This window comes from Epinephelus fuscoguttatus, linkage group LG9 (assembly GCF_011397635.1).
Source record: "Epinephelus fuscoguttatus linkage group LG9, E.fuscoguttatus.final_Chr_v1".
Classification (NCBI taxonomy): Eukaryota; Metazoa; Chordata; class Actinopteri; order Perciformes; family Serranidae; genus Epinephelus; species Epinephelus fuscoguttatus.
Genome location: NC_064760.1, coordinates 26,286,108 through 26,305,185, shown reverse-complemented (window position 1 = coordinate 26,305,185; position 19,078 = coordinate 26,286,108). Strand labels below are relative to the sequence as shown.

Here is a 19,078-nt window from a genome sequence, read left to right as displayed (position 1 = left end):
GGAAGTCACAGGTTGACATAAGATTCATGGCCACTTCCTGTTTTCACATGTTTTCGCTCATCCTCTCGTGGAGTTAAGAGGTGAACAAGCGTACAATGTTGAGATCAGGACAAGATCATGACTGAGCTTGTGTACTGATGATTTACTCCCACTGCACCAGATTTTATCTGCTCAGCTTCTGTGGACTTTGATTCATGTGGATTCATAGCTGTGAAGAAAATCATGTTTTAAACATTCAGGGACCAACAGTTTTTCATTTGCCTACCTATCTAGCCATATTTATGAAAATGTACCGCAGTGCCAAACATCATTCACAAATACAGTAGGTTTGGGAGCTGCAGGGTTTGTTTTGAACTGAGCCTGTGTCTCTAAGCAATACTCTGAGGTTTTTCGGCTTCAGGCTTATCCAAAGACATTCGAGCTCCAGAGGCTTCGTCCAAATGCAATATTTACCATTTGGAAGAACTATGTAATGCAGAATGCCAAAAATATTTAATTCTTGCATAAACTATTACCTCAGAATCTGAAGGGATAAGCTGGGAAATCAAATGCCGTACGCCTTGATAGGAATCAGGAATTCCTGTAACGTTTCTGAGCTGCATCATAAATACTGTTCCGCTGGGCAGCCCTGTCAAATTTACACTCCATTTGTGCTCTGCTATAAAACAATAGCCATTCAGTCTCATTCCAATACTCATAACACACACTGTTATGCAAATACTGTCAGGCTCCAGCACTCAGAAGATTTATGACTACACATCTATTTCTAATTATTATTCTGAACCTCATTTGTTGGATATTTTCTAAAGAATGTCAGTAATAATAAAGACAAGCAGCAAGTGGCCGCAAAAGCGTTTTTAAGAGGAACATTTGTAGTTTTTAAAAATATTTTGTGTGTGAGTATTTTGAAAGTTGAAGTGGCTCACAGTCAGAGTTAGACAGGCCAATGCCAATATGAAAATTGCTGGATTTGTCTGGTTAAATAGTTATGGCCCTTTGACAAGACTTTGAAAAAAGTTCGCTGTCACTTAAAGTATTTATAATCTTCTGTTATCCACGTGACTTATCTGAATTTGCTGAATGTATCCAAACGTCTATCAGGCTTTGTGCTGAGTTAAAGGTCCAGTGTGTATGATTGAGGGGGATATATGGCAGAAATGGAATATAATGTTCATAAATGTGTTTTCACTAGTTAACATTCACCTGAAACTAAGAATTGCTGTGTTTTCGTTAGCTTAGAATGAGTCGTTTATATCTACATAGAGAGCGGGTCCTGTTCCATGGAGTTTGCCATGTTGCTACAACAGCAGCCCAGAATGGACAAACCAAACACTAGCTCTAGATAGGGCCATTTGAATCGCTATTATAGTTCTACCTGCCTGGCAAACAGGAATTTCAGTTGGGAAGAGAAAATTAACTTCTGGCACTCATGCGTGGAGCAGGAACAGATGCATTTGAATTAAGTTAAAAAAGCCTTTCCTAATCTTTTCTTCCTTTTTTTCTGATAGTACAGGAATTTCTTTTTTTTTTCTATTTTTTTTTAAACACTTGTGGAGGCGTGTCACTTTCAAAATGGCTTCTCATTGTAACCCATTTCTGTCACCCACCTGTGCTCACTTATTAATGAAGATGGGGTGACATCCCCTACCAAGGTTATAAAATTTTTGCTTGACACCTGTCCTGTCCTGTCCTGTCCTGTCCTGTCCTGTCCTGTTTGTTTTGCACCCTGACAAAGACCTTAGGGTCGAAACCTGTCGGTGTTTTTATGTAAACAGCAATGTTTTAAAATGAAAGGCTTTTTTAACTTAATTCAAATGCATCCATTCCTGCTCCATGCATGAGTGCCGGAAGTTCATTTTTTCTTCTCATGTGCTGACCCTTCTCTTCAAGAGCCCCTATGTTGATAATAAAGACAGTCCTCGAGCACACTACTATCTTGTTCTTCAAGGAATTTCAGTTGCTTGCAATGTTTGAACCTAACTGGTGCCACTAAAGGCTCTGACATAACGATGGTCGGCCATCGGTCAATGTTGGGCTGTCGGTGAGCGTCGGTCACCCGAGTCGTTGTGTTGTGTGTCTCGCTGCTGGCTCTTGTCAGCCCTTGTTAGGCCTCGTTGGCCCCTGTCGTTTCTTTTGGGTTGATTCCGCATGTTTAATCAGCATCAGTGAAAGCAGAGCCCTTTGTTAAATGAAATCACACTGATTGGCAGTTCAGCTCAGCGCACAAGAAGAGAAACAAAAGTGAGGAAAGTAAACAAACAGCTAAAGTCAAGAAGAAGTGAGATTGAAACAAACTTGTTACATAAGGTAAGATTATTTTCTTTAGCCACTGAGCTCTTTAGCAGACACATTTTGTGATTGTTTGTGTTGTTGTTCACTGGCGCACAGTAAATATACTCTGTTCTTTCAACATTGCATTGAGTTGTTAATGTGCTGTAGCCTTCATGGTGTGCTGATGTGCAACTTTTTGGCTGGGACACAGGTGACGTGAGGAGACGCAACTGTCGGCTTTCATTGCTGCTGGCTCTTTGCAGTCGGTTTGGTGTGTCTGGGCCTTAAATCCTACACACAAGACCTTTCAGTCCAAATCCATCATCAATCAACAACAACAACATAAGGGGGAAAAACACATGCATAATTCGCAGGTTGTGGGATTTGTGGCACAAATTGTCCAAGTATTCACATTTAGAAAGCTCTACTAACTCAACAAAAATTACAATTAATCAACTGTAGCAGATTATTTATTAATTAATTCCCTAATCGTTTCAGTTGTCAGTTGTGTTTCAACAATTTATCATCTTTGGGGAAATTAAAAAAAAAAAAAAACAACCATAAGAATAACATGATTTGGGTCTTTGGGTTTAAATCCAAAACAATGTATAAATTACCTCAGTGGCAAGTTTTTTTGCATGTGAGGAAGTGTTTTCTTGACCTGATATTATATTCTTTACATAATCAAGCTAGAAAAACAACATTCAGGATTCATGGGGTACATGACTTCTTCAAAGAGTCCAAGCCGCTTACCATGTAAAGCACAGGGGGCTTATTTTCAAACCACAGCGAATGAAACAGGAGATAATTACATAGATCTCATGGAGGGTGGAATGATATCACATGAAAAGACAACACTCACAACATGGACCAGATGCAGAGCGAGGTTACTCCATCATATAAAAAAACAGAGTTTGGTTGAGACTAGATGGCAGCTTTGGCACACCGCCCCAACCATTGGGTTTTTGATGGTGACGTTTAAGTATTTCCATCGTTCTTTAATATCATCATTTCTCATCTCTGGCTTTGGAGATGTGGGCAACTCAAACCTCATCACAAGAGCCGGACTGTGTTGTTGGTGCAGTTGCTGGGGTAGCCGCGCAGAGTAAACACACTTTTCTTTTGAATTATTAAAAGCCTCGAGTGTTGAACGTTATGTGGGCAGAACAAAACGTGACAAAACTTTTGATCTTTAGTGTTTTCGCTTTTGTCTGTTTGCATGATAACAAGGAAATGACGAGTAGTTTTTAGTTTCAGATGTTACAAAACCTCCTCTCTTCCTCTTTGATTTCTAATATGTGATGGTCTGTTACTCTGTCTGGTCCGGGTTTGAAGCTCAGCCCGTCTCCTGAACGCTGTTGGGGCAGATTTCCTGCAGTGCAAAGACACTGATCAGTCAGTTGCACATAGATGTGAAATTGAAGTATAATTTTATTCATGCATGTATGGGCGCAGATTTTGTTACCTATGGACAGAGCCAGATTAACTAACTGTGCTGCTGGCTATAATTTAATGTTTACTGAAAAGATGTGAATGTGGTATTGATATCCTCATCTAAATCTCATCACAAACTTTCCCTTTAAAATAATGATTTCTAGTCGTCCATTTATTCATTTTCCTTGACTGGTTATCCCGTTGGGGTCGCAGGGGGGCTGCAGCCTATCCCATCTGACACTGGGTAAGAGGTGGGGTACACTCTGGACAGGTTGCCAGACTATCGCAGGGCTGACACATAGAGACAGACAACCATTCATGCTCACAATCACACCTACGGACAATTCAGAGTCATCAGGTAACCTGCATGTCTTTGGACTGTGGGAGGAAGCCGGAGTACCCGGAGAAAACCCACACTGACACGGGGAGAACATGCAAACTCCTCCACCATGGGTTCGAACGAGGAACCCTCTTGCTGTGAGGCGACAATGCTAACGTGTTGCCGCTCTTTGTCGTGCATGATGCAAATATTAAAAACTTTAGTAAGTTATAACAGGACCTTTTGGAGGACCTGCTGATTAAAGGGATAGTTCAGCCTCTTACCTGTAGCCTTATTTATTAATCTAGATATTTTGATGTGAGTTGTCCAGTGCTGGAGTTATCGGCTATAAAGATTTTTCTCTTGAATCTTACTATGTATATAATAATGACAAAAACTCTGTCTGTGTGTCTGTTCCACGTTTTTCTCCTCACTGACTTGGTCAATCCATGTGAAATTTGGCACAGTGGTAGAGGGTCATGGGAGGATGCGAATGAAGCAATATTACATCAATTGGCCAAAGGGGGGCGCTATAGCAACCGATTGAAATTGCAAACTTTGAATGGGCATATCTCATGCCCCGTATGTCGTAGAAACATGACATTTTGCACAGAGATGCCTCTCCTCATGAGGAACAAATTTGCCTCAAGAACCCATAACTTCCAGTTAGAAGTTCCATTTTGATTTTTTTTTAAAAACACTTCAAATCAATCTCTTCCTAGGAAGTTTGACCGATCTGCATGAAACTCGGTGAACATAATCTAGGGACCAATATCTAAAGTTTCCTCTTGGCAAAAGTCGGAAGACTTACTAAAACTGAGCTTCTATAAGGCAATGAATATTGCGGAGGGCGTGGCTCATCACATAAAGGTGTATAACATCTCAAGGGTTTCACTGATCACCACGCAACTTTGTGGGCATATGACCACACATAATCTGAGGGGACCCCTCCATTATTGACCCCATCAAACAAAATGGGGGCACTACAGAGCTAATTTCTTATCTAGGCCTAACCGCCATATTGATTTTTTACTAAACTTGGTAGATATGTAGAACAGGACGCCTCAAGGTGACTGGAGAAATTTAACTCTAATTGGCAACTGGGTGGCGCTATAACGAGAAAAATTCTTAAAAATGGCTAAAATGCGACCGATCACTGTGGCTCCCCCTGTGGCCGAATGTTGGGGTAATTTTCCTAATTTTTGGTATGACTAAGTCATGGTATGGTATGCTGTACATAATCACGGAAACTGTCAGTGTGTCATTCTGTCAGTCAGTCATTCTGTCTGTCCCACGTTTTCCTACTCACTGACATGGTCAATCTGTGTGAAACTGCACATAGGCATTGAGGACTGGCATAGGTAGAAGGTGACAAAGCTACCAATGGGTTTGGACTAGTATAACTAAACTAGATGGCACTCGGCTTGTGGTGCTCAAAGCGTCAAAAAATACATTTGAAAAATTGAACAGCAATGTCTCTTTCTAGAAATCATGACCCAATTATTTAAGATAATCCACAGACCTTGTCGTGAGCAGTTTCATGTAGGCACGCTTCCTCTTGTACTGTGATATGGTTGGCAAATGTAGTTCAGTAGAGAAAAAATAGTTCTGACATGAAGCTGCTCACAAGATCTGTGAATTATTTTGAGTAACCGAGTCATGATTTCTGGAAAGAGACACTGCTGGTGAGTTTTTCAAATGTACTTTTGGCAATTTGAGCACCACAAGCCGAGTGCCATCTAGTTCCATTTTACAGTATTCAAGAGAAGGCAGACATCTCTACAGCTGATATCTCCAACACTCAGCAACTCACACATAAACAATCTAGACTGATAAATAGCACTACAGGTAAGAGGACAAATATGTAAATATTTTTACTTTGGGGTGCACTGTCCCTTTAACTTTTGTTTTTTTTATATATATATATAATGCAAAGGGAAATACCTTGATTTGTGCACAAATCTTTAAATTTCAAAGAGAAATCACTTCTTATAATGACTGAATGGAAAACGCAGAGTCTCCTGACCTCAAAAAGGGAGTAAAAATTTAAAAAGGAGACTGAGAGGAACAGACAGAGGAAGACAATAAAAAGAGAAAGAAGAAAAAATCTGCTGAGAAACAAAACACAGTCAAAGGAAAGGTCTTTTCAGCCAGGTCAGCTGTACCTGAAAAACAGCGTCTAAAAGGCACATAAAACAGTTTCACCTTCTCGGGCAAAAACACCAAACATGACTTACCCTTGGCCCAATGTCTCCTTGGTCACCCTGGGAGAAAAACAGGAAAATAACAATTGTCAGCAGTTATTACCACTGTATATGCACACAGGACGAGGCATGCAACAGAACACTGCTACTGTAGAACAGCTGTGACGTACAGGCTTAAACACTTAAACTTGTGTACAGGAAGGAAGCGACTCAAAGGTCATCTGTTCCCAGACCATCTCAGGAAGTCGACATTTACTGCATAAATCATTTGATAGGCCACAATTGGAATGATCTGACAGGACGAGATGGAAGTAGAAGTGGGTGCACACGTACTGGGGATTGTTGGTTCTCTGATGAGGATTTGGAGTCCATGTTCTCATCACAGAGCTACTGGCATGATTACATGAAGGCAGCCAATTTTCCAAACCCCAGCGTCATCCGTCATTTGCAATCCTCCGCCCATCAGCCTGAATGCTGCCCTGACAGATGCTGTTTACTGCAGTTGTTCCTGTGGTTGCGCTTATCTGGACAATTTTCGCTTGAGTGCAAAAGCGTACACACACAAAGCTATCCGTCAGCGCGTACGCACAAATGACCACGTGCACCAGCCCTTCTCTGCCAGCTCTTGCAAAGCTCACATCACCGGCTGGGCAGAGGTTCACAGAGCGGGAAAACATCTGGCTATCATCGAGCCCCGCGGAAGGCCTGTAAACCTGTTTAGTGCCTTGACGTGAGAATGTGCGGAGACATACGAGCTCCTACATAACTACATGTAATCTATGGCTCGTTTGATGGGTACACAGTGAAACTGTGAACGTGGGAGGGCGATGCAAGAGAACACCTGTGAGGGTTGTGTGCAAGTGTGTGTGCCAGTGTTTGAGTCTTTCGGAAGCTGTCCGCCTGTAAATTAATGTGAGAAATCCATCCACACTGTGCATTGACTTGTCTGGCAGGGTTGTTGAAATCCATATTGAAGCATACCTTTTCTCCCTTGGGTCCGGCTGGTCCCTGTAGGAGGGATAAACGGAGACAGTTGGATAAGATAAATCAGTTATCATATGAGCAGCATACATCATAGTGCAGTACATCTTCTCCTGGCTGCTAGCGGGGAGCATTCAATCAAATGGTAAGGCAAGGCAGTAATACCACTTAATGCAGCCGTGCCATCGAGGCTGCTCAATCACAACAAGTCATTTCAGTCTGAGCATATTTCACAACAAGAGGACCATGTGACACGAGCTTTCAGCTGGAATCCCTTTTAAGATTTGTGAGATAAAAACTGTTTTGCTGAGAGATAAAACTGAGAGGGCAACATGTTTCTTTGTTCAGCCTTTCTCTCAGATGGGGAAGATGTTTTAGACGTGGAATGCTAGAAACGCTAACTAAAAACACAGGGTCTAACAAAAGGCCTAGGCACTCGTGTGTAGTCTGTGAGACGCTGACACACAATGACACTGTGTGTCGGGCAGTTTGACATCGTCTCATGAACACCAGGCCCACAGATGAGCTGATCCCTGCCAGTTGGGCTGTGCTGTGCCCTCGTCCATCTCTTCGTGTGTCTGTCTAAGTGTCACAAGGACCTCAAGTGTGGTGACACCACAGACCGCAGACCGACAGAGAGGACGACATGGAAAGCTGCCACCAACTGTCTCTGATCTCAGCAACCATCTCTCTAAAAGTGACTCCAGTGAGCAGACCTTATACCTCTTAAAGCTCAATCACCCTTTTCATGCCACTGATCTGTAAACTGTCTAATCTTGTTGACTCATCCCATACTGTGTTTCACACACTCGTTCCCTTATTCTGCCTTCATTCAATCTCTAAATCTGCCATGTGATCTGCCGTGAAGCCTCCCTCTCTGATTTGTTCCCCCTTTCCTCACGTCTTCTCTGTCTGGCAGACATTTTGTCTGGATTGGAGTGTTTAGGAGTACAGAGCTGGAGAGGGAAGGGGGGCTGGTGCAGTTTGTTAATGTGAGTGGCCACATGATGACAGGCAGCAGCTTATCTCCTGCTCTGCTCTCTCCTTCTGTTCAGGGAGAGAGGAGACGGAGGAGGAGGAAGTGAAAACACAGCCACTACTGCTACTGTAGGTGTTTCATTATCACCGGGGGTTTGCAATTTCAGTTCGGCCTCTTTTATCCCCTGGTTCCCCTGGCTGGAGAGTCAGGTACAAACTGATACATGTTCAAATCAGGCTATCTGTACTTTAAATTCTTGTTGAGGTTCCTAGTGATGCATTGTGAATCTATACTCACCGGCCGATATTTTACTCAGTGTGGACATCATACAACTGATTTTATTTAGATCATTTTTCTACCTTAATGGCGAATTGTCAGTCACGATATGTAAAGATGCTTGCCGGCGAAATTGAAATGGCAACAGCCTTGTACATGGGGCGCCTGCTCTCTCCACTAAGCCACCGACGCCCCAATATTAAGTAATTTTAGAAGGCCAAAACGTCTATTTACTGGAAGTTCTGCAGAGCTTCTCAACTTAACAGTATCCGTTAAGCTGAGTGAACCCCATTCACTGATGAAGGTCACAAAACATATCTGAAAGCTCCAATTCCTTTGTCAAAACAATTGTTTTTGTTCACTCCTTATCTGCTTTTTTTAGTTTATGGTCCTTGAACTCAACTTTCTCTCGTCAGTGTGGCTTTAAACTTGATTTATTCCCGTTCGCTAACCCTCTGTCTTGTTTCTCCCCTGGCCGTCATCCATCAACAAATCAAACTGCTTTTATCCCTTATTTTCGTTTTCATCTCCTCCCACCATCCCTTGAGTACTCAGATGACTCTGGTCACGAGGTCTGTGTCACACCTGCTGGGGTTTTACGATAGACCCTCTGCGATGGGGAGAGTCCTCTTAAAGGACAGACCCAGCTTGAGGTCTCCTTTTGCAGGAAACAACAGCTTAATGGTGTTTGGAGAGGAGCTATTCAAACAGCTCTCATTATGCTGTGAGGGGTTTAAATTTCAGCAGAAGACTTGTCCTACTTGTGGGTAAAGTGACCAGACAGGGGGAGTCGAGAGGATACTATAATGACTTTCTAAAGAGCCTCTGTGGAGGTTATAAACTCTATTCTCTCTCTCACTTTTCCCAGTGGTGTGTAACCCATTCGCTCCGCTTCGCCCGTTTCCACGCTACACCTGGGTGTGTCTGGGGGTACAGCTGGGTTTCAGAGAAAGGGTGATGGATGGGGCGCAGAGGTGAAGTGCAAAAGGGGATTTCAGCGCTCGGTTCAGTTGAGCCACGAGTCCCCCGTGGCTGTGAGCCCTGGGATGACTTAAGAGGGGGAACAAGAAACAAGACGGCTACCGTGGGCTTTTTCACTCAGTTGCAACATTCCCCTAGGAACAGTAAAGATGATTGATGACGTTTAGCAGAGCATCACCTGTCTTACAGAACAAATCCCCACCTGGATTCGCAGAAAATCTTTGAGAATGAATTGCTTCAGTGTAATTGATATGTGTTATTAGAAAACTAAAACAAGACAGGTGTGTCATGGTGTACCTGGCTTCCCTTGGGACCTGGAAAACCCTGGAAGGAGAAAGAAACAGAGGTAAAACTAAACTACTGTCAGTCATGTGTAGCATGTTTTACACATTCAATTCTGGGAATACTCACAGGTTTCCCATCCAGGCCAAGAGGACCCTGTCAGAGGACAGATAAAAAGACATTATGAAAAGACAACAAGATAGTGACAGAGAAAAATAAATAGTTTGCCATCTTGGGAAACATGATTATTCACTTTCTTGCCATGAGTTAGATGAGGAGATGATCAGCTAGCCAACCGTTATTCTCTACAGGTGATGGGACATGATTTTGGTATTTGAAGTGTTCTGATTTCCAGATTCACCAATCATGTTTGAATTGCAGGTAATTGCAGTCTGTATGGAGAGGTGGAGCGCACTGGCCAAAATGCAACCTCTGAACCCACTGGCTATCGTCTGACGATGACTTAGCTTTATATTAGCTTTTCTTAAATTTATCAGAATGTATATGCAAATATCTGTTTATAGAGATTAGACAAAACCAGTGGTGCACAAACGAGGAAGTTACACATCAGCCCGAAATATTGGCCCTAGCCGTCATCATTGTCAGACCCAAAGCTGATGGGTTCCGACATTGCGAAAGGTTAGCTTAGCTAATCTCTGTGACTGTCAAAGTAAGAGTTTGACACATTTCCTTTTTATGCCTCAGTTTGTTTGTTTTTTCAGATTAAAGAAATAAAGATAAAATGTGTTATTTGTGAACTTCAGAGGTGGTAGGCAATTTTTTTTTACCTTCAGACTAGTGAAACCCAGTTCGTGTCATTCACCTGCTACTAGCTAACCGGCTAATGGGCGACTCTTTTGGTTCACCTACCCCCTGAACTAAAGTTTGAAGGAGAGTTGCGCCGAACGACAGTCTGGAGCAGTGGCTTTCAGAAGTTGACCTCACTCTTATGCTGGGTTCACACTACACGACATTTCTGTCAGATTTGTTGTGCCAGCCGAAATGTTATTGTAGTAACGTAAAAGTGCCACCAGATGGCAGGAGCTACATTTGAAGTACTGCATGAAAACTATGCAAGTCACTGAATCTTCCAGAAGTTCCTGCAAATGTTTCACAACAAAAGCCTATTTAGAAAATGAAGGGATTCCCTCTAACACAATTGTAAAGGGCTTTTAATTTTAAATGGGTACAGGAAGTGTTGAGTTTGAAATTACTGTGCAATGCATTAACAGATTAACAGTAAAAATAGAAGAATACAGAGGGAATAATAAATAACGTCCCATCTATAATGTAGTCTGTTTCAAACAAAGCTGGTAGCCTCTGCAGTTGTGGAGAGTAAAAGCCCTGTCACTGTTTTTAATTTCTATTCCTTTATATCCTCCATTGTGAAAAAATAACATTCTTTGCTAGCCTGATGTTAATGGCAGTACTCAGCAGGTTACTGAAGTGCCTCTGCTGTTTGTCTGTCGTGGTAACATCCCTAGAGAAAATATCAAAAACCCTGGGGTGTTGTTGCCACACAGTTGTCTACAGCAGCTAACTGTGTGTTCCTATTGGTCAAAGTGACAGCTGTGATGAACGACAAAAAGAAAATCAAACATTCTAGACTTTCTGTCGGGTATCGTGAGGCGTCCCAGACGTGGCATCGGTTGTCGTCTACTATGACTTATTACACAAGATAAAATGATCATTCACAACCCAAGTCGTCACTGTATGACGCTGCGTCGGGCTATAATCAGACTGATATTCTGTAGTGTGTACCCGGCATTAGGCACAACTGCACATGCACCACACAGAAGCAGGATTTCACGGAAACTCATCCCTTTTCTAGAGTCGTTCAAAAAGAAGAATTAGTTCACGAATCGAACATCACTGCGTCAGACAGAGCTGGCATATCTGCTTCCCCTTTTCCAGTCTTTATGTAAACTAAACTAAGATTCCCCTATCTCTAAATTCATACTGAGTATACAGAAACTGACCATCTCATCTAACTCTGGGCAAGAAAGCCAATAAGCGTATTCCAAAAATGTTAAACTCCTCCTTTAACGAGTGGCTTTAAAAACGTCTGCTGTGAATGAAGAACATGATTAAGCATTATTTGTCATAAATCCACTGAGGAAAACTATCTCCCACCTCCAAAATATCATAAACCGGCTGTTATTTATTAGTTTTATAATAATATTTGAGTCTTGTTTCTGTATCTCTCAGGGAACAATATAAATGATCTCAGCTTAGGAAAAAAAGTTAAGTGGATTTGGCAAGACAAACATTTCGAGGGAGGACAGTCAAAAGCATGAATGTTAATGACCGAGAGAAACAGCTGCGGTTATTGAACAGAAAAAGTAGGAAAAGCCAGATCTTTTGCTACAAATGTTCTGTGTATATCCTGCCCCATTTCACTATGTGTGTTTGTGTGCACACGTAAGGCTCAAATATTGAGATGTCTCCAGGTGGTTTATAATTATTCTCAGATTTAGAGTGTGGCGTCCAACATGATAGGCTCACTCTGTATTTGGTCCAGCTGTATTAATCCTCCACACAACCCCACATCTACAGTGTCTCTGTGTGTTTGTGGTGATGAGATAATCCAGCAGGCTGTGGAGTACCTTTAAAGTCCCTATCCAACCTCACCCAAGTGCTGAAACAGCAGCTGGAGTTGTCCGCTTTGTTTACCTCAATAAAAACAGTTGAGCAGTGATTGAACCTCCTCTGCAAAGCAACGCTCACAGTTCAAAGGCACAAACCTTTAGATCCCTATTTAAACATAAAGGAACAGTTGGATCAAACTTTCCAAAAACACTTAAATGTGATGTATGTGGTAAAGGCTAATGTTGACTTCCTCCTTAATGGCTGTACTCGAAGTTAAGCTAACAGTTTTTACAGGGTCCCTGGAGTCGAGGCTTGCTCAACCCCTCACAGTCCTGGTGGTTCTGCAGACTGGAAACCATCATTAGCAATCGTCATCTCTGGCCTTGGATGGCTTCCATAAATTGGGGTTTTCTCTTCATCTCCCTGCTTTACCAACCCCATGGGTGCAATCGGGGCTGAGGTCCTGTTGTGAAAACCTACCACAGTGTCGTCGCTGCCTGCTTTGATGGATGGACAGTGGGCGCGGAAAGATGGAGGGAAGAGGAGAAGCAGGAAGGAGGGAATGATACTTTGGAGCTGCTCTCATTAATAGTTCGTGTGATTTAGTCTTGTAATGGGACGGCTATGGCTATAAACTCTCTTCAAAAACCTAAGTGGTTAGTGTGTATAAAAGAGAGTTATAAAAAGTACAGAAAAAAGCTTTTGAGGCTCCCGATGTCTTCTTGATTGAGGGCCTCTCGTGGAATCAGCAGCAGGTCGCTGAGACGCGGGGTGGAACAAATGACTGGGACCAATCGGACAGCAATAATTTCAGCATGACTGTCTGAAGTTGAGAAGGGTGTGAAGAGTTAGGATGTAATAATGAATCCTACATAGGACAAGTTGCAGTTTCACCACTCTATTAAAAGCATCACGCTGTGTTTGTCACGTCAGGCATGAGAGTGTGAGAATTGGAATGAGCCCAAATGTCCCAGCGAGTTCTCCTTGCTATCCGTGTCCATGTCTCTGGATCTATACTTGTGTGTGTGTGTGTGCAGTGATATCTCTGCATCTGGCAGCATTTATGAGAGCCCGGCTCCTTCAAGACTCGTAAGGATGAGTAGACGAGGTGTACATGGTGAGGTCACCGGCTGCTGCAAAGACCGAACCGGAGCAAAAACAGACTGATTTATGGCTGCTAACAAGCCACACAGAGGCCTGTGAACAGTGGGTACTGTAGCTGTGTGTGTCTCTCCCTGTGTGTGTGTGAGAGAGATTTATTCTCAACAATAAAACCCTGTATCTAATAACTCAGCAGATGACAGTTTGCATACACAAGTATAAAGAAAAATCTACTTCCTTTATGACCTAGCTTAAATAGTATCCAACATGGAATAAAATAAGAAGATCTACCTGGAGCAATAACTCAGACAACAATACAGAAGTCCAGGAAGCTCTGCTATGAATGTAAGATGAGATACCTTAAAATATATGAGCCTTGCTTAAATCAGCAACAGAGGTCAGACAGAACTTTAAATGGAAACCTAAGGGCGAAATGGGCCAGGAAGGTTTATATGAATGGGGATAAGAGTTGGGAGCACAGGAGCCAGGGGAAATTGGATTTTGATGTGTGGCCCTTAATATATTCTGAGCTTTTTTTCCCACAAAGCTGCATTGTTATACTCTACCTCCAGTGTGGTACATTACAGCACAAAACTGACTGCAAAGCGGGAAAAAAGAGCTGGAACTCAAATAAAAATACAGGCTGAACAAAAAAAAGCCCAGAGGAAAACATCGCTTTATCTCAGACCACAAATGGATAAAGCCGCAGAATGAAAGAACAGATAAAGGGACATAAAAGAAAAAAAAAACTGGGAGATTAATGTTGAGAAAAAGTGAGAAAATACCACCAAAACCTCAAGTGAACGTTTGTGTGTGTGTGTGGCTCTTTGTATTTCTAGCCTACATCCCCATCTTGTCCTGCAGTGTCCCTCGGTAGATTAAAAAAAGTTTTGACTCAGCATTCCCACCAATTAGATGGCTTTTAAACACATTTCTGGAAAATAACTTGGCCTGCAGGAAGGTATATGTCTGTGTCTATGTTTGTGTATATGAGTGTGTATGTGCATGCTCGTACATGCATATGTGTGCGTCTTAATCCCAATGAAACAGGGCGAGGGGTGTCTCTGCTGCCTTTATTGTGCTCCCTATGGTGTAGACTGGTAATTACGCAGTATGGTGTAATTGTTGAGGATGCTGCATGAAAACTTGGTGTCTGCACATGAGAGCAGACGTCTCAGCTAGAGGCACACATGGTAATGTGTCGCACACACCGTGCTCAATGAGATTAATTAAGTGAGGTCAAAATTAAAGGGACAGTTCATCCAAAAGAATAATTAAAAAACTTTTTTTTTCTCTCACCTGTAGTGCTGTTTATTAATTGTTTTGCCGTGAGTTGCTGATTGTTGGAGATATCAGCCTTCTCTAGAATATAATGGAACTAGATGGCACTATGTTGCTCAAAGCATTAAAGAAAAAAAAAAGATTTGAAAACTCAACAGCAATGTCTCTTTCCAGAAATCATCACCTTGTTACTCAAGAAAGTTTCATGTAGGAACTATTTTCTTTCTACCAAACTACACCTGCTAACCTGCACACCATGCAGAAGGAAGTGTGCATCTACTGCTAGCTCACCTAGCACCACTGAGCTAGCTACAGCTCAGCCAAGGAGGATGCTATTAATGTTTATATCTCGCACTAGTACAAGAACAAGCCTCTCGTCCATGAGTAGATGCATACTTCCTTCTGCACAGTGATTCGATTAGTGGGAATTGCTCAGTAGAAAGAAAATAGTTCCTATATGAATCTGCTCACAACAGGGTCTGTGGATTATCTTGAGTAACAAAGAAAGACAAAGAAAGAAAAAAAAACAGTCCTTTATTGGTCCCTTGAGGGGAAATTCAATCATTTTCAACCTGTTGTTATTTACCACAACCAGGTTGTGATTTCTAGCGAGACATTAGACTGTGTTCCACTTCATCCTGACCTGCTCTGATGTCATGCAGAAGTGGACAATGATAATCACACAAAATCGAGGCAGCTGCAGTTTTTAGAGCCAGACGCTGCAGTTGCTCTCTACTGACTGCCAGACCCAGGGCATGATGGTTTTAATATTAGGCTAATGTTTTAATTTTTAATGTATTTGAGAGACACAGGTCTGTTTAGCTGATTTATATACGACAGCAAACTGATATGATGTTAATGTACATGGGAATTCACATAAAGTAGAGGTTGAACCATGAGCAGAAATTACAGATCGCCTGTAAAGCACTTTAATAGGTTACTCCATCAACCAACTGGCAAATCTCAGTAAGGGCGCCCTGTTTAAACTGCTTTGCCGTATCTGATTTATCAATGTCATTTCTGTTGGTCATTGATACTGGCTCTGTTCTGTACCCGCAGGGTCTTTGCTGCGTCTCTCACAGCGGTGCATAGAAGGCCAGAGAAGTTTGCGGTCTCTGCCTTTGGTTTTCCATGTAGGCTCATGGAAGGGCAGAGAGGTGCCAGAACAGAGCCACACCGACAAATATCAAATTGCAAATGGAAATAAAGTTTTCTTTGACTAAAGTGGTTCTGACTGAAGTGTTTGGCGCTTTGAGCACCATAAGCCGAAGGCCATCTTGTTCCATTATACTGGAGAGAAGGCAGACATCACTACAGCCGATACTTCCAACGATCGGCAACTCACACCAAATCAATCTGGAGTGATATACAGCGCTACAAGTAAGAGGATTTTTTTTATTAGGGGGTGAAGTGTCCCGTTAAGGAAGATGGGCAGGATGAAAGAACCCTTTCCTCTTCCCTGGTTTCACTTTCCTCCTTTGATATCATTATCTTTTCCTCTCGCAGTGATGCACCAATCCTCTTTTGTTCCTCCTCCTCTCCAGTTACTTTCATGTTGCCAAACGGACAAAGCTCGGCTCTATGTCAGGGCTACATGAGCATCATTTTGTTGTGATACATGACATTGGCTTCTTTTAAAGAAGAAAACAGTGTCTCCCTCCAGAACCAAAGAGCACAATAAAGCATACCAAAGTGCTGCGTGTTTCAGACAAAAAAATACTGACATGTTGTTGGGTGACTGTCTGGCTTTAATCTGCGCTCAGCGGCCTGGAAGGCTGAACAATGGAGGCCTTGGCCTGTTTCTGCTGAGTGAGGGCCGCTGTCTGTCACAGACTGGCACTTTCACATAAACATTCTAGTGGCTGAGCATATGAATGAGAATCAGTTGGTGTGCGTGGGTGTGTGTGTGTGTGTTTACCCCTGTGCACTGTTCTGTCAGTCTGTCTGAGTTTGATTGTTTGACAGGAGGAAGGCTCTTTTCTGAAACTCAAACCCCTCGCTGTGATTTATGAGAGGAAGAAGTGACGGGGGTTACACAAGGAGAGAAAATATACATCAACACGCACAAACACACACACTTATTAAAGTGTTATGCTTGAGATACACACAAACCGCATGTCATTAACACTGTTTATCACATTACTATTGCTGCAGTGGAAGGGGACTGCTGCATGCATTAGTCTGATGAACCTATTGACCGAAAGACAAGTGTATGCCACCTGAATGAAGGGCAGCACATGCACACTCACACATGTGCACATGTATACACATAAATACATCTGCTTACATGACAATTGCTCAGTGGTGGAAGAAGTATTCAGGTTTTTTACACCAGTAAAAGTAGTCATACCACAGTGCAGAAATATTTGTTACAAGCCAAAGTCCTGCATTGCTCTTACACAGGTTAGCCTGCTGCTGCTGCTGCTGCTGCTGCTGCTGGACACTAGCCAGCTGTGACACCCAGTGCTTGGGGGTTAGCGGAGGCTGAATTCAAGATGCTGCAGCTCCTGACCAAACGTCCATCTCCTGAACTGCTGCCTGCTATCCTCCCATGGAAGCAGTCCACAGCAGCGGGGATAAAGATGTAGGGATAGGGGGGTGGCTAATGTTAGGTGGCTAATTCTCATTTTTGGTCTGATAAACATAAAAAGAGACAGTGAGTGTGGTAAGAAGGGCCGGAGCAAATGAGCTGTGTGCAACTGTACAGTGAAAAAGGATTAAATAAATCAATGTATGGGAAACACTGGGTAACTGTATAGCCCCGTCCACCAAACACTTTGGGTATGGTACCTTTGGAACCAAAAGTATAGCTTCAGACATGGTACCTAGACCATAGATCCGTTTAGTGTTTCCACTGCAACCACTGCCCTTAAATGTGGGCGGGGTTGTTGTCACTCACTGCTCCGTCCAGCACTCACTGTATTTCCTCCTTTATCAGTCTGCACTTCGTTTATCGTCTACAGAACGAGGCTGCATGCCAACATTTTCAGAACAAAATAAAACTTATAAAATAAAATAAAATAAAATAAAATTAATAAAAAATATACACACTTGAAGATCCACTCAATACTTAAAGTGTATGTCATTCGAGAGAGAGAATTAAAACTAAAGCGATTGTCAAAGTTGTCACATTGAAATTTAAGGTGTGCTGATGGATTGATGTCATCAACTCATACACTGAGCAACATAACAAGTAAAAGTTGCCGGCAGTAGGACCAGTCAATTATTCTTCTCCAGCTACAGCTGCTGTGAGAGACAGCAAAACATCCTTTCATTTCCTAGTTACAGTCTACTATGAAAACTCTCCACGTATGAACAAGCTTCAACCCAGCAAGAGTAACCATCTGCCACTGACCAGTCAACAGACTGCAGTGTTCACAGCTCCACCTTTTAGTACCAGATCTGCATGCTAGGTGCCCCAACAGAGGGGGGGCCAAAAATGGGGACTGTACGGAACGGTTCCATTGGTACCATCCACAACTTTTCACAGTGGAAACAGAAAAAATGTGAACCGAACTGAACTGTACCATACTGCACGGTGGAAACAGAGCCTATGAAGCATGTGCATATGCTTGTGGTCGTTTGGTGGGAGGGGCTTAGGACAGAGAGGGGAGAGTTGCTTGGGAAAGGAGGTATTTTCAGATTTTGTGGGGGTTTTTTTGTGCGTGCCTATTTCATATTTTTGCCTGCTCCAGCTTTATCTAAATCTGCAGTGTAACTAGCAACTTATCAAGTGCAGTATTTGCCTCTGAATAGTAGTGGAAAACAAGTATAGAAAATGGAAATACTTAAGTACCTGAAAAACACACAAAAGGTACAGTGAGGTAATGTGTACAGCCACAGCATTAAGACTCCTGCCTGCTGAGGGTGAAAGGCTTGAATTATAAAGTATTGTGTTGGGACATAATGTAACAAGGGTGAGAGAGGGCAAAAAAAAAAGTGCTGGGAAGTGATCTCGCTGTTTGTTTTAACAATGGAAAAATAAAGACAGAAAATTTGCTGGCACAAGTTACTGGCACAACACAAGTTAGTGCCGCCGCGCTCTCCGGAAACTGACTTGACTCATTTGTGTTGATGCGCGCATGCCCTCTCCATATGAGCGGTCCATGTGAGCTATTGGTGTGAAAATATATCACACACACTCACACAGATCTCTGATCACTTCCACCGCTCTGGCCTTTGTTCCAGATCTCTACATAAACCATGGGTGGTTGGATGGAGTTCACACACATCTGCACATATGGACCCAGATACACAAACACTGCTACCCAACAGGAAAAATGGCTCTTTTTAAGCGTCAGTATGTGAAACTCGATCATCTCTGCTGCTAAAATGAAATAATGTGCTGTCCATGTTAATTGCTGGTATGATTAATTTGCT

The 19,078-nt window shown here is 42.5% G+C and overlaps 1 protein-coding gene across 1 annotated transcript in view; it reads right to left on the bottom strand.

Moving 5' to 3' along the window:
* Nucleotides 1-19,078, bottom strand: part of col23a1a (collagen type XXIII alpha 1 chain a) — a 168,195-nt gene that overhangs the window by 20,912 nt on the left and 128,205 nt on the right. Inside the window, exons 6-9 of the mRNA XM_049586058.1 lie at nucleotides 9,857-9,883; nucleotides 9,743-9,769; nucleotides 7,210-7,236; nucleotides 6,262-6,288 (exon numbers count right to left, since the gene is read on the bottom strand). Of these exons, the coding sequence (XP_049442015.1) occupies nucleotides 6,262-6,288; nucleotides 7,210-7,236; nucleotides 9,743-9,769; nucleotides 9,857-9,883 (108 nt within the window). The remainder of the gene's footprint in view (nucleotides 1-6,261; nucleotides 6,289-7,209; nucleotides 7,237-9,742; nucleotides 9,770-9,856; nucleotides 9,884-19,078) is intronic.